The 15,120-nt window shown below is 32.4% G+C and overlaps 1 protein-coding gene across 1 annotated transcript in view; it reads left to right on the plus strand.

The window, feature by feature from the left end:
• Positions 1-15,120, plus strand: part of LOC106878683 (cadherin-related tumor suppressor) — a 40,326-nt gene that overhangs the window by 16,363 nt on the left and 8,843 nt on the right. Inside the window, exon 3 of the mRNA XM_089363299.1 lies at positions 1,136-1,280. Within this exon, the coding sequence (XP_089219425.1) occupies positions 1,136-1,280 (145 nt within the window). The remainder of the gene's footprint in view (positions 1-1,135; positions 1,281-15,120) is intronic.

Raw genomic sequence — 15,120 nt, forward strand, 5'->3', positions numbered from 1 at the left:
GATTCAGTGAACACTCACTTCCATTTTACACATTAAAACCAGACGTTCACTTATAGCTTCCAAATTTATAAGATCCACTACCACATTTCTTGAATTAGAATATCACATATTCATATATTCTGTTTGTATGAGTCAGTAATAAATTAGCTTTGTCAATTCTAGGCTCACTATCCACAGCACTATCCTTAATCACTTTCAGATAGCTAAATGGGTAATGGAGAAAATTTGAACCCTCCACATCTCAAAATCTGCATTATAAAAGGCTCACCTGATTTTGCACTGCAACAGTAAAAGCAATGTCAACAGCCCACAGCACTTAGAGAATCACTCAGAAAGAGATACTCATTTCCGAGTGAAAATGTCTTTGTTTGACACCACCTTGTAAGCTCTCACCATGTCAAATAAAGCATGCGCTGTTTGAGGAGCCATAAAGAGGGAAAGAAGCATAGGTAAGTAAGAAGTAGTGTTAAAGAATTTCAGAAAGCATTGAGCTTTTGGAGATTGCAGTGTCCTGACACCTAACAACCAATGCAGCTAATTTATTTCATGCTTTGATAATTCTAGACACGTAAAAATGCTTCAAAAAGTGGGTTCCAGACTGGAGATGCAAACTGTAAATGTGGACATACCATAACTAAATTTAGCTATAAATAGAGAGCTGCTGAGTTGCTGACAAAGGTCTTACTCAGTAATATTAGAGATTTTTAACCTTTTAGAAATATGGTTTGTTCAACATAAATCATTGTTGACAATAATGCCTAGGTTATGTTCATCAGCAGTCATCTTATGGAAGGAGTAGATAAATTTCAGATTTTTTCCTCCCAATATGTATAGAGATGCGTTTGTATACTGCCAGTCACTCACCAACTCATTTCAGTCATTGGTTCATAAATGTGCTGTTTCTTCATCCTACACCTTTTGCCTCTGCAACAACCTTTACTCCTCTGAAGTTGAGTAAGGATTGTTGTTGAGATAACTCGTTTTAACAAAATATATACATTACTTTATAAATCATTGTACATAACTAGCTTTTATATTAACATTTAGTGTATTACACGTAGAAGAAATGATAAATGTATTTTGTTTGTTATTTAATGCAGTTTGATGTACAGAATCAAATATTTTATTTGAACAGTCAAGACCTTTTCCTCTGCGCTCTGAAGAAAGTAATGCTGCTGCTACATATCCACAATATCTGAACCAAACATTAGGTTACTATCATAGCATAGAATCATTGAGAAAAGAGGCCAACCACTATGAAGAATTGCGAGAAACATTAGGTATTGTTATTCATTGAAGTATAATACATTATTTTTCAAACTATCAGCCTCATCTTTACTCTGCATATCCACATCATCTACCTTTGCACTACCTTTTATGCATTTAAACACTCACTCACAACCAGATGCCCCACTTCTGAATAAGTGCATATACTTCATGGATAAAGGAATTACTAATGTCTAGTTAGAAATAAAGATTCCCAGTACATATTCAGGAATAATATGCCCAGCAATAAGAGATTGAAATTTTGTAATGTACTACAAGTGTAAATATTAAAAGATATACACTCTAAAGATGAGGCTATGATCTTTAAAAAAAAAAATCATCTTAACAATAACTTGTATCATAACTTTAGGTATTTAATGAATATTTTTGTTAACAATTACTGAGGGAAGTGAGGAAAAGACTTATGTACAGAATGGAGGGATTTATAATTATTGCACTGATAATTTCATTTTCTTAAAAATATGTTTCATTAGTTAGATTATATTATTTGATTTGATTTTAAAATAAACTAGAAATATAGATGCTGTGTGAAACAAAATATGAAATAAGTGCAGAATAAATATGCAAGTCAATAGTAAATGCAGTAAGATGAACTTCTTGATTTTACTAAGATACAAAAAAAACATGAAACTTTTTAAAGTATTTCCTAATGATGTATTCATTTGTTAAGAATAATTTCTCATAAAGGAATAAGGCAGATATTTATAAGGAAGCAGTATAAAAAATTAAATACATAATATGTCCAGGAGAATGTTTCATTTAAACTTGAAACAATATTTCTAGAAATTGCACTTTTCTCTCTTTTAGACTTGAACATCTGTGAAACACCTTCATTAATAAATGCTGACAAGGACAAAGAAACATGTGAAAGACCAGAGTAGCAGAAATGGAATGCACTAATTTCAAAAAGAATCCTTTTTCCATTGAAACATTGTTCCTGACATAAATCCTTGGCACCAGATATTTTGGAATTTTAAATGATACATATTCATTAAAATCTATAAGAAAAAACTGTTTAAACACACACAATTTTGAAGCATAAATTCTCTTACTTTGGTTTCTAAAATTACAGAACTAAAACAACTACACAGCATCTTAACTTCCTTGGCCTAGCAAGAAAATTATAGTCATTTGGAAATATTTTGTAACATTTTAATGAGATTTTATATGAATATTGCATTTCTATTTTGATATTTCAAAAATGAGCATAAGAAAAAAGACTTTTTCTTATATAATGGTTACATATTAAATATTGAGTTCATAATTTGTCTCAAAGTCCCAAATTTAGGGTAAGGGACACTTATTTTATTGACATCCGAAGGAAGAAAGATCAAATTGACATTAATATGGTTTAAACTTTCAGGCACAAAACATATTCCTCCCTAGACTTTTAGACACCAACAATAAACTTTGCAATGTGTCTGTCCTTGAATGACTTCCCAAATGCAAAGTCTTCAGGGATCCCTTTTCTACTGTAGTGACTTAGAACTGAAACTCTCATTTTCTGCTGTCTGGTCAGTACCATGTGCAGACCACACTCATGTCATGTGGTGTGTTTTGATTATCAACTAATTGGTTTGCAGCGATACCATGCCATATCATGAACATCATCTACAATGTCTTTGAAGTGCCCACACTTTTTAGTGTATTAAGATGAAAGCCTACCTAAGGCCAGCAGCAGAGTGTAGTATTTTTTTTTCTTTGTGTGTTGTCCTGTAAGACAATAGATGGAAGCAACGTTGTTTTTTTTTTTTTCTGTTTTTCAAGCCATGTGGAGTCAGGCGAAAAGAGAAATCACTGTTCACTCGTTTGTTCTTTTCTCGGCCTCAATTGGTGTTGAAAAACAAAAACACGTGGGTGAGAAAAATAAGCGACGGCTCGTGTCATAGTAGTTGATGGTTCAATATTCTGTACAGTGGTGATAGATCTTGCCTGACAATTAACAGTACATTGTTTCCTTGGTTCCCTGTTGAGTTGTGGGCTGTAGACAGGGTGATCCTCTCTCTCTCTCTCAATATATTTTTATTCTCTGCGTTGAGGTCCTGGCTGGTCTTATAAGAAAAAAAACTGAGATATTAAAGGAATTACAGAAACGCATGTACGCATGCACACACACACACACACACACACATGTATGCGCGTGAGCACATTAACCCACACACGCACATTTACGCGCGCGCACAAACACACACACACTGACGATTCAGACTCGTTAATAAAGGCTTTTCATCTCATGCTTCATATTTTACAAGAATAATTTCTGAAAAAGAAAAAAATCCTTTTTCAGAATTTCAGTTGTTTTGAAACTCGTTCCTTTTCTCTCCCCAGATTTTCGAACCCCGACGCCCGTCCGACACCAACCAGCTCGGTCCGTTTCTTTGGCGCATGCGTCAAAGCCAGTGCATTAACAACCAGCAGACGACACAAAGAAAATCTTAATATAGCTACTAGACATACTAGAAATAACAGCCAAAACTACCTCAAACGTCTTATAAAATTGGTTTTTCTGTCACAAAGGTGATTGTGTGCTCTTCTACCTTCAACGGCCATATGTAAGGTGGTACCGTCCAGCAGTTTTATAAGATCTGGCATATTTTCTATCATCTCTTGATTGGCTTGAACCTCGAGTTCGAACGCCGAACCTATCCAGTTTTGTTGTTTGAGGATGGCAATTTCTAAGATGTTAATAATTTCTTTGAAGTGTAGCAGATGGCTGACACCAGCCATTGTGGTTCTATTTCAGGGGGAACATCTTTAATTTTATTTTTGTAACCTGATGATCTAGGTATGTAGGAATCATTATGATTTCTTCACACTCTAGTGACTGTGTAGAATAAGCTTTTGCTTGCTTCTCTGTATCAAATCTGACTTCAACTATAGCAAATCTTTTGCTCCTTGTGATGTATGTTTTGTGTACCCATAAGGACAAAGAAATAAGAACCCACAGTATGGTGGAAGCCATAACCACTCATAATAAAAACGAGTACTGGTGGAATGTCCCATTGAAAAGCTCAATAAATGTAAGCACAATAGATCTGATATAATTATTTGGGATAGATACCAATCTTGAGAAATTAGGCTTCTCAAAATCAGAAAGGAGAAAGCTGATTCAAAGACTACATATCCAATCCATCATTGTAACTATAAAAATCTGTAAAACTTTCCAGAAGTTTATCATTTAAATATAAGTGCACGTCTAGATATGCAAGTGTATGCATGAGAATACATACATAAGACAAAACATACAAATTTGCATGCATGCATGCATACATACACACACATACATACATACATACATACCCTGTTGTTGATATTGAAATTCCAATGAAGGAGACTTGGATCTAGGCTAGAAACCAGCTCTTTCTCTATTGAAAAGAAATCTTGAAATAAAACCGAATAATGACCTCATACATATATACAACTGAGGAAAGATTGTCGACTAGGTAGAGAACATGTACATGAATGGCTTGTCTATCTCCCCTATCTCTAACGATAGAAGCTACAAGTACCTCAGGATCTATGAGAATGCTGCTTATGTTGGTGCTGTGACTAAAACCAGAATATACAAAAGAGTACGTAATGTTTAAAACAGCCACCAACAAAAAAATATTACTGACCAGATATTGATGTTTTGGAACACAAAAAACGGTAGGATCTGTTGTAGAAATCAGCTACCCTCTGGACACCAATGTGGTTAGAAATCTACAAGAGAAAGCAGACATCTATGGACTATTGATAAGGAGTTTTCAAATCCAGTGCTTAAGATCCACTTTCATCTTCATACCTATTATTATTATTATTATTATTATTATTATTTGGGGGCAACAGGTTACATATCATCCCATATAGAGCAAAGTATGGCTCAACTGGGGTTCTTGGAGAGGGAACACAAATTCTTAATCTGTACACTCCAAATAATTGCAATATTTGGGGCAATGAAAATCTGCTAGACCTTAAGAATTAAAGGATGAAGAATAAAACAAGATACGGTCCTTCACAACCTTGCTGCCAAGCAGTTGGCCAGTCAAAATTTATTCTAAATTAAAAAGAGAAATAAGGCAGTGAGCTGACAGAATCGTTAGCATGCCAGGTGAAATGCTTAGCATCATTTTATCCATCGGTATCTTATGAGTTCAAATTCTGCCGAGGTTGACTTTGCCTTGCATCGTTACAGAGTTGGTCAAATAACTATCAGTTGAGCACTGGGGTAAATGCATTTAATTGGCACTCTCCCTCGAAATTGCTGGCCTTGTGCTAAATTTGAAATCAAATTAAAAAGAGACTGAGAACACACACACACATATAGGCTTCTCAAAACCAGAAAGGAGAAAGCTAATTCAAAGACTACAGGTTCAATCCATCACTGGAACCGTAAAAATCTGTAAAGCTTTCCAGAAGTTTATCATTTAAATATATATATGAGCATGTCTAGATATGCAGCTATATGCATGAGAAGACGTACATAAAACAAAACATACAAATTTGCACATATATAAAAAAAATACCCTGTTGTTGATGTTGAAATTCCAATGAAGGAGATATGGATCTCAGTTAGAAACTGGCTCTTTCTCTGCTGGCAAGAAATCTTGAAATTAAACTGAACGACGACATACATGCATGCGTGCAGACGTATGAAAGGATAAATGGATGGCTCGAGGGAGAGATAGGCAGTTAAATATGCACATTCAAAAAATGTTTAAATCATCTCTTTAAATTATATTTCCTAGATAATTTAAGTTTCTCTAAAGATATTTAATACATATTTGGTTGTCGTGTTTCAAGAAGACTCATGATCACATAAGAAATGGATAAATGACAAAAGTACAAGAACTATTCAATCACTATTACAGAAAAGGGTAAAATTCCTCACCGAAATGATATTTAGTTACAGCTCATTACAGTGAGTTCAAATCTCGCGAAGGTTAATTTTTCTTTCCATTGTTCTGTAGTCGCTTAGATAAAGTACCAGTGAAGTATCGCGATTGATTTAATCAACTTTCTTTCCCCCATTACACAAAAAATATGGATTTGTGCTAATATTGGCAATCAATTGCAGAAGTTAAATTGAAAGAACAATTAGTGATTTCTAAGAATTGCAATGTCATTTGTATCGATGCTTCCAAGTAGATGTAATATTTACTTTTATACAAGAGAGCAAATGTTCTAAACCTGCTTCCTTCTTGTCATTCTTGACCACCTTTTATCATTCTACGCTTGCCTTGCAAGTGCCCTACAAACAGTTAACCCAAATATCCCTCCTATTACACACATCTCTTCGACATCTCGTCCATGCCCTAATATTTTTTATCTTTTAGTCATTGAAAGTATCTTTTGGAATGGGAAGCAGTGCTCATCGGCCATAAGAGATTCTTCAAGACGAGTTGAAGGGAGGAAGGAAAGTATCCTCCAACTGAATGTTCTCCTTCTACATTTGACCGATCCATTTAAAAAAAGGAAAACGATTGCCATCTACGCATAGTCTAATAACAGTCGGTTCTAGAGTAATGAAAGTTTCAGAGTTAATTCCCTTGCATCATTTTAAGCTATTTTGAATTAGAGTGACGTCCCTTCGTCTAGCTAGGCTAAGATGATTTTAGAGTGATTTCCCTTATTAAATCATATTAATTCAAATTAGACCCACTTTTCAATAGTGTGCCGACCAATATGTCTCTACACAAGTAGTTCGACATGCTAGACATATCAGCAAAATTCCTCTACCAGTTTTAAAAAGGTAAGACACACCAGAATAACGTAGTCTAAAATATTTTTAGATGGGTTGGTCATAGGTGTAAACGTTTGGATCACTGGTTAACTCATAATCTGCAATTGATTTTAATTTTTCTTGCATTAAAAAAATAGTTCTACTTCTGTAAATGGATAAAAGTAATTCAGGTAATTACACACACACACACACACAAATACATATCAAAGGCATTTTGGATCAATGTTAAACCTCTGCCACCCTGCTTTTGTTTTAGGTAGAGGCGGTCGACATCACTGTTAATGTGGAAATTATTTGTGCTTGTTAGTATTTTCCAAGTTTTCTTATCAATGGCTTAGACTTTATCAAGCATCCAATGTATGTATGTATGCATATATTCATGTGTGTATGTGTGTGTAGAATGTTTTTAACATAATGTGCCCATAAAGCGATTTTTTCTTAGACAAATACTGGTGCTTCTGGCTTTTCAATGAAACAAATATGATAAATATGTCATATAGATAAATATTTCACTGAAGAGCAGCTTCCATTTCATAATTCGAATATACATACATACATATATACATGATATATATATATATATATATATATATATATATATATACATATATATATATATATATACATACATACATACATACATACATACATACATATATTAACACTACTGTACAGTAATATATATATATATATATATATATATATATATATATATATATATATATATACACATACATACACAGATGCACACACTCACATGCATGCACACACAAACACCTATTTATGGAACTGGGAGATATTACCTTGTTTTGAAACAAGTGAAATTTGTGACAGTAGGGCATCAAGCCATAGGAAAATTTACCTCAATATATTCCATCTGACCCATGCAAGCATGTAAAAGTGAACGTTAAAGTGGTGTTGATGATATGTATAAATATGCATATTTATAGTTGTATATACCCGCAAGTGTTGGTATGTGTGTGCGTGCATATATATATATATATGTATATAAATATATATATATATATACATACATATATACACATATACATATATATGTATATCTATTTATCTCTCTCTCTCTCTATCTATACATACATAAATACATGCATACATACATACATTATCATACATTATCATACATACATACATATGAACAGAAGATAACATACATACACACATGCACCTAACTACTTGCTCAAATATACACACACAGAAATTCATTGAAATGATATCTTCAAGTCTTCATAAAATATGTTTATACACTTACTTGGTCTTTTAGAGAATATCAAAGCATTTATATAAAATTTAACAAAATTTGATTCTATCACAAACTTCAATTTAATGTAAAATAGAAGCTATAGAATTGTTATAGAGTGACTGCATTAAACTAGGTCATATTGTGATCCCCTTCGATCATGAAGGATCATGGGATTTCACCTAAAAAGTTATCCTCCGAGGCACAAGTCTGGGCAAGGTTGTTTATGGAAGGCCAGCTGTCGCCGATGCGTATGAGTCTCTCTCTCCACGCCACCGATGCTTTCCAAGGCAAAGGCAAAGGCCAATACAGCTTGGCACCAGTGACGTTGCAGCTCATTTATTAAAATGCAAGTGGCTGAGCACTCCACAGACATATGTACCCTTAATGTAGTTCTCAGGGAGATTCAGCGTGACACAGTGTGACAAGGCTGGCCCTTTGAAATACACGTACAATAGAAACAGGAAGAAAGAGTGAGAGAAAGTTGTGGTGAAAGAGTACAGCAGGGTTCATCATCAGCCTCGTGGAGCTTTAGGTGTTTTCGCTCAATAAACGCTCTCAATGACCGATCTGGGAATCGAAACCGCGATCCTATGACTGCGAGTCCGCTGCCCTAACCACTGAGCTATTGCACCTCCACAAATTAGGTCATATACACTGTATATTATGATATAATTGTTATTTACATCTAATAATTTTATTGATAATCTAATATTGCATTATAATTGTTTTAACTATCAAATCATAGTATAACTATCTATAATATAATTTGTATTCAAAACTAAATCATTTTTTTTTTTTATAAAAGAAATTGTATCATCAGACTGAAATATCTGCCAATGAAGTGGAAATACATACATCCTCCAGTACCTTCACCTACACACCTACACTTATAGCATCATATGTTCAGAGAGGAGTTTGAGTGGAATCGCCAGTTCTTACTGACTCATGTAACACACTTCATTGACATGAAACTATTCTCACACTATAGCAACAGAGGATTTTACAATATAGATGTTATATACATTTCTGTATTTTCCCCAACATTTCTCTGTCTTTCTCTGTGTCACTGACTCTGTCTCTGTCTCTCTCTCTCTCTCTCTCTCTTTCTCTTTGCATACATATATACACAAGCATACACACACACTCATGTGTATATGTATGTGTGTACGTGCAAAAGCAAACATGTTCTTTTGAATTTAAGTAAGCTTTACAGGTATCCAAATGGAAACCATTTTGTTTTTGACAAAATTTAGAATCATGAATAGAATGATTTCTGAAGAGGAGAAAATTCTATTATGGCATGGTTATAGTATCGATTTATAAGTAAGTAAATAGGTTTTAAAAATAACTTTTACATGAGTAAATTTGGCCAGTTGCATTTCCATTTTGAATTCAAAATAAGCTTCATAATTTTTTTGTTTCCATCAAATTTTTCCAGTAATATGATAGGGAAGAGGAACAAGTTTACAATATAGCTGATTGATGTAATTTAGTCAGAATATATTTCAGCTATTATTCATCATGACTAATGACATTTTATTTACAATGCTATACAGAATGTTACAGAAAATACAAACATTGAGTAATTAATACATAAAGCATGATGGGCCACGATAGTGGCCATCAGGCACAGGCCGACAGGCCACGATCGTGGCCCAGAGAGATGCATTTGATTTATGGGCATTTGCTGGGTTCTAATGTCACTGAAATGCTCCGGTACCCCACAGAATGCAAAAGGACTAATAGTTCAACTAATGACTTTTCAGATGATGTAAAACTTGCCACCATAATATACTAAGCAGATACTTAAACTATTTTTTGTTTTCTATGTGTGCATGGTAGTCTCATTTTCATAAAATGTGCTCAGCAGTCCATGCTATGTAAGTGCAAATCCCAGTACTTTATGGGTAAATTATAAGTAAATTTAGTTTTGGTCTAATAGAATTAACTTATGCTTCATTACGTTATTTAATCTAGAATTTCCTGCTTAGTTACATTTAAGCAATAATTCTTTGAATTAATGAACCAGAACTGAGGTTAGCTGAAACATAGACTGTCAAGGGATAAGCAAGACTAGAAACCTCGAGTCAGAATCATTAAAAATATTTTTGACCAAAAATATCAATATCCATTCGATTAGACTGTATAAATATAACCAGATGATTCTTTAATCACAAGAAATTCAAGAAAATAAATTATGATTAGAAGAATAGATGGAAAATATATAACCATAAGGAAATATCCTTTTTTAGGTTTTCAAATATATAATTTCAAGTAAATTTAATGTTGTTATAACAACATAAAATTTACTTGAAATAGTAAAATGTAGCTATGTGTATAATGTAGTTATATGCATAATGTACAAAAGTGAGAGTGTTTTATTTAATATTAAATAAATAACTCATGATTTGTTGTTTTTAAATTTGGTTATTTAACAGGCAATAAAAATGAATGAAAATAATCAGTAGATCTAAATATTATTTCTGCCCTCCCCCCACAAAAAAAAATTACAAATAAACATAGAAAGTTATGAAAAATATCAAAATTTACTTTTTAAGTAATAATTTAATGAATGAGCCAACAAGAGAGAGCCTGTAATTGGTTCCAGGATGTGTTAAAAATAGCAGTCAAGTCACCCTCAAATGAAAAGGTATGGAATGTTGGATAATGCATGCCAGTAACATAACTGAGATGGCCATGGTAGGAATATCTTTGAGAATACAGCTAGAAGACAGCTGAACTGTAATTAGGCAAAAAGAATAATAATTAAATATAAAAATATGGTCAATACTTTGTTTTCTTTATCGTGTCACTTATCATACTTCAAGGTAGAATGACAACATTATTCTTTCAGCTAACATTTAGGGAGAGGAAATTCAATAGATATTTTTAGTGATAAAAGCTTTTAAAATGTATTATATTTGATCTTTTCTTCATAATGTGGACATAATTTGGTGAAAGGGTAGATGAAATAGTTCAAATCTAGAGAAAAATTAAGAAAAGGTCAACATTATGTAATTAACAAGTATCATTGATGGTAAGGTTAGAGTAGCTATTTTGATAATCTTACCAACTTGAAAATTGCTGTGGTTCAGAAGTTCACTTGAAAACTAGCTGGGATATTGCACTAGCAACAGGATCAAAGAGAAAGAAGAAGATGAAGGGAACAACTATGACAATTTGAAGTGGGAAATATGCAGGATGAAGAGAATGGACTGGATACCAATAGTAATTGGTGTGCTTGGAAGTATCAGCACTCAACTACCAACATTACTCAAAAGGATTGGTACAAATATAAAGATAGAACACCTATAAAAATCATCATTGCTTAGAACTGCAAGAGTTCTCCGCAGGATTCTTGAAGTATCACCTTAGTCTGCTGGCTATGGCTAGCAGACACTTTCCATCGTAGCCAGCAAAATAGGCTGAACGTCTTCATCAAATAATAATAATTTTTTCTACTAAAAGCACAAAGCCTGAAATTTGGGGGAGGAGTGAGTTGATTACATCGACCCCAGTACTCAACTGGTACTTATTTTATCAACCCTGAAAGGATGAAATGGTTGAGCTCTGTGGAATTTGATATCAGAACATAAAGATGAATGAAACACTGCTAAGCATTTCACCCAGTATGCTAACAGTTCTGCTAGCTCACCACCTTAATAATAATAATAATAATAATAATAATAATAATAATAAAATCATTTTGTGTTTGGTGCATTCTGCTGCATACACCAAATGGGAATCCTTACAGATCCTTCCTGTGAAAATCATAACATTTCTGTTATAATTTTTGATGGAATTAGTCTGACTCATGTTATTGCACAACAAACAGAGTTTACCTCTCTTATGGGAGTTTTTTGGGATGCAGTGTCCAGAAACTCCAATGGAGTTTTTATTAGAGGTACTGGTTAATATTTCTATTACATCTAAAGTCTACAATAGGTGGAAGAGGAAATATTTGTTGGAAATATTTTCTGAAATATGTTGGTACTGTCATGTAACACTTTTGAAATGCCAGCGAAACTTCGGTGCTAGTTAATCACTAAAGGAATTCAGCCATAAGCTCTTTTCTGACTGCTCAAACTAGACATGAAAGTTTGATTATCACTACTAATTTCAGCTATGTCATTTGCGATTTCCTTTAATCTTGATTCACTATAACTGCACTTTACATAACGGTGCACAAAACTACTTGCATGTTTCCAATAATCCCCAATGTCTGTGCAAATACATCTTATTCTCAAAAACTGGGACTTTCGATTTGATCTGATTGTATGATGTGGATGATAAGATCAGTGGTAGAAATAAATATGGGATGACATAGGTTTGTAAAATTGTGCCTATTTGGCCTTCCGTAAACTTGACTTTTGTGTCCAAAATTTCGATGCTAGTTTTTGAAAAGCTCAACTTGAATTTTATTTTGGACTTAAATCCATAGTCTTCTGCGAAGCAGTCACAGAAATGTAAAAATTTGACTAAACTATCCTGTGTTCCTTTCCAGACAAAAAAGATGTTGTCATTGAACTGTAACCAGAGTATAGGTTACCCAACTGAACATGGCATCAAGCACTGAACAGCAACAAAACCAAGGGAGATATGTAAAACACCCTGATATCATAAATGCATAGTTGCATCTAAGCATAAAAAAACATCACATTTTAGAGAAATTTACTATTTCATGATAAATTTTCATTTGAAGATGTGGTTCTTGCATCTAATGGTGTTTTTTCTTTAATTTTCATGTACAATTTATATTTGTTTTTAAAATAACAAAAGTATATAAAAAAATAAATAAAAAGGAATAACAAACAGCGTTGATAAATAAATCTGTTTCTTTTGCAATTATGTAATATTATATATAATTAGATTTTAAATAAATGAATGGAACGTTTCGATTCCATTTATTTTTCTAATTTTTTTAAGTGAAAATGAGGAATAAATTTTTACTACCATTTAGCTTATATCCTCTTCCATTAGAGAAATACCGAAGAAATAGGTCACAGGAAATTTCAGTCTTGGCCATAGCTATTCTATTTAAAAACCTAATTTGTTTTTTGATATCTTTAATTTGGATTTTAATTCATCTACAAAGTTCTGGATATGTAACATGAAATTGCTTGTGGTATAAATTTTGCTAGCTAAATTATTTTGTAAAATATATGTGTGTGTGTATATATATATATATATATAGCTGTTAAATAGAGGCTGGAATAGACTATTTATTTCCTCTATACACTCTAACTGAAGAACAGACAATGAAGAACAGCCAGTTTAACTGACTCATTCAGAAAACTACTCCTTGTGTATGAAGCTCATAGCGACCTAAAGTAGCAGACAAGCAATGAAATCTGATGAGAAAATATATTATAGCTAATGATAAGAGACTTCAAATAATGAAAGTAAGTATTTAATGTTTTCACTAATTTTTAAGCACAAATTGTGTCTTGTGATTATTTTCATAACGAAAATTATCCATTTGTCTCATCCATTTTGAAGCCATATTGTTTCTGCAGCATAGTATACAAGAGAATTATTATCATAGTATTTCAATGTTTTTCACTCATCAAAAATTTTGATTTCACTTTGGTATTTTTATGAATGATTTGTTTCTTTCATATTTGTAGTTTGGTGCCAAATTTTTTAGTATTGTTGAAAATCTAACAAATCAACATTCATCATTCACAAAGCTAAATTTTATTTAACACTTATGATGCTGTTGAAATTATTTTCTTAAAATTCTTTTATATTAATGAATATCATAATAACATTATAACTATAATTATTATGTAAAAGACATCACTTAATGGTAGGTTCTTTTAAATAAAGAGATATTTGAAACTAATCAATAATAAATTAAAGTATTGTTGATTTGAAAATTTTTATTGAAAATTTTTAATAACATTAACGATGAAAAACCATCATAATGACAATGCAGCCACAAGGACAGACATTTTAACTCAAAATATTATTAACTCTCAGAAAATTAAGAATTAACAATTTAACAGTGATTAAAAGGAGAATAATAACATCTGTCGTACTTAATGAGGTTTAAATCTCATTTCAATGCCTGAAAGGTTTTCAAATAATTTTCCACATATATCTTGAATTTAAAACAAAATGTGTTCTTTTACTGAGACAAACACCATATTAAATCAAGATGGTGCTTATGCACAACTGTCTGTACTACTACTACTAAATACAACAAAGAATATAATCATATTTCAAGAACAGATTAACCAAGAAATTGCAATCATCAGTACATTATTGTATGTAAAAATACAACTACAATATAATTTCTCTTTCATGTAAGTTTATAATTTTCAGAATGTTTTATCATGTGTTTCATGTTAGTGCAGATGTTTCCTGAAAAAGACATTTTGATTTTTAACATACATAATATCTGACAACAATACTCATTATCACATATTAAAGTCCAATCTTAGTCTTAACTATCTTTCATTTTGATAATGTCTCTCCTTACCCCTTTGTTTATTTTTAATGTTACGTTGTAGATTTGAAGTATCCTACAACTAGTTGGTATAAATACAATAGGTATTGGCAACAATGATCAATCAAATGTTTGACTGTATTTTTAGTATTGATTTGGTTAGGGGTTAGCAAATGATAAGTTTGTTTATCAACTATACCTCAATCCAGGCTCTTTCAGTAGAAACAGTATAAGCAATATACTGTGAAAAATATCAAATATTTGATATCTGGTATTGTTTTTGTTAGAGTGTAATGTTTAAGTGAAGTTGACTTGTTTTTCTTAATAACAACATACCTTGTCTCATTAACATTCTTTAGTCAGAGTTTCAAATTTATTTCTAAAAAATCTGCTCATTTC

The sequence above is a fragment of the Octopus bimaculoides genome, chromosome 14, assembly GCF_046866305.1.
Source record: "Octopus bimaculoides isolate indiv1 chromosome 14, ASM4686630v1, whole genome shotgun sequence".
Lineage (NCBI taxonomy): Eukaryota > Metazoa > Mollusca > Cephalopoda > Octopoda > Octopodidae > Octopus > Octopus bimaculoides.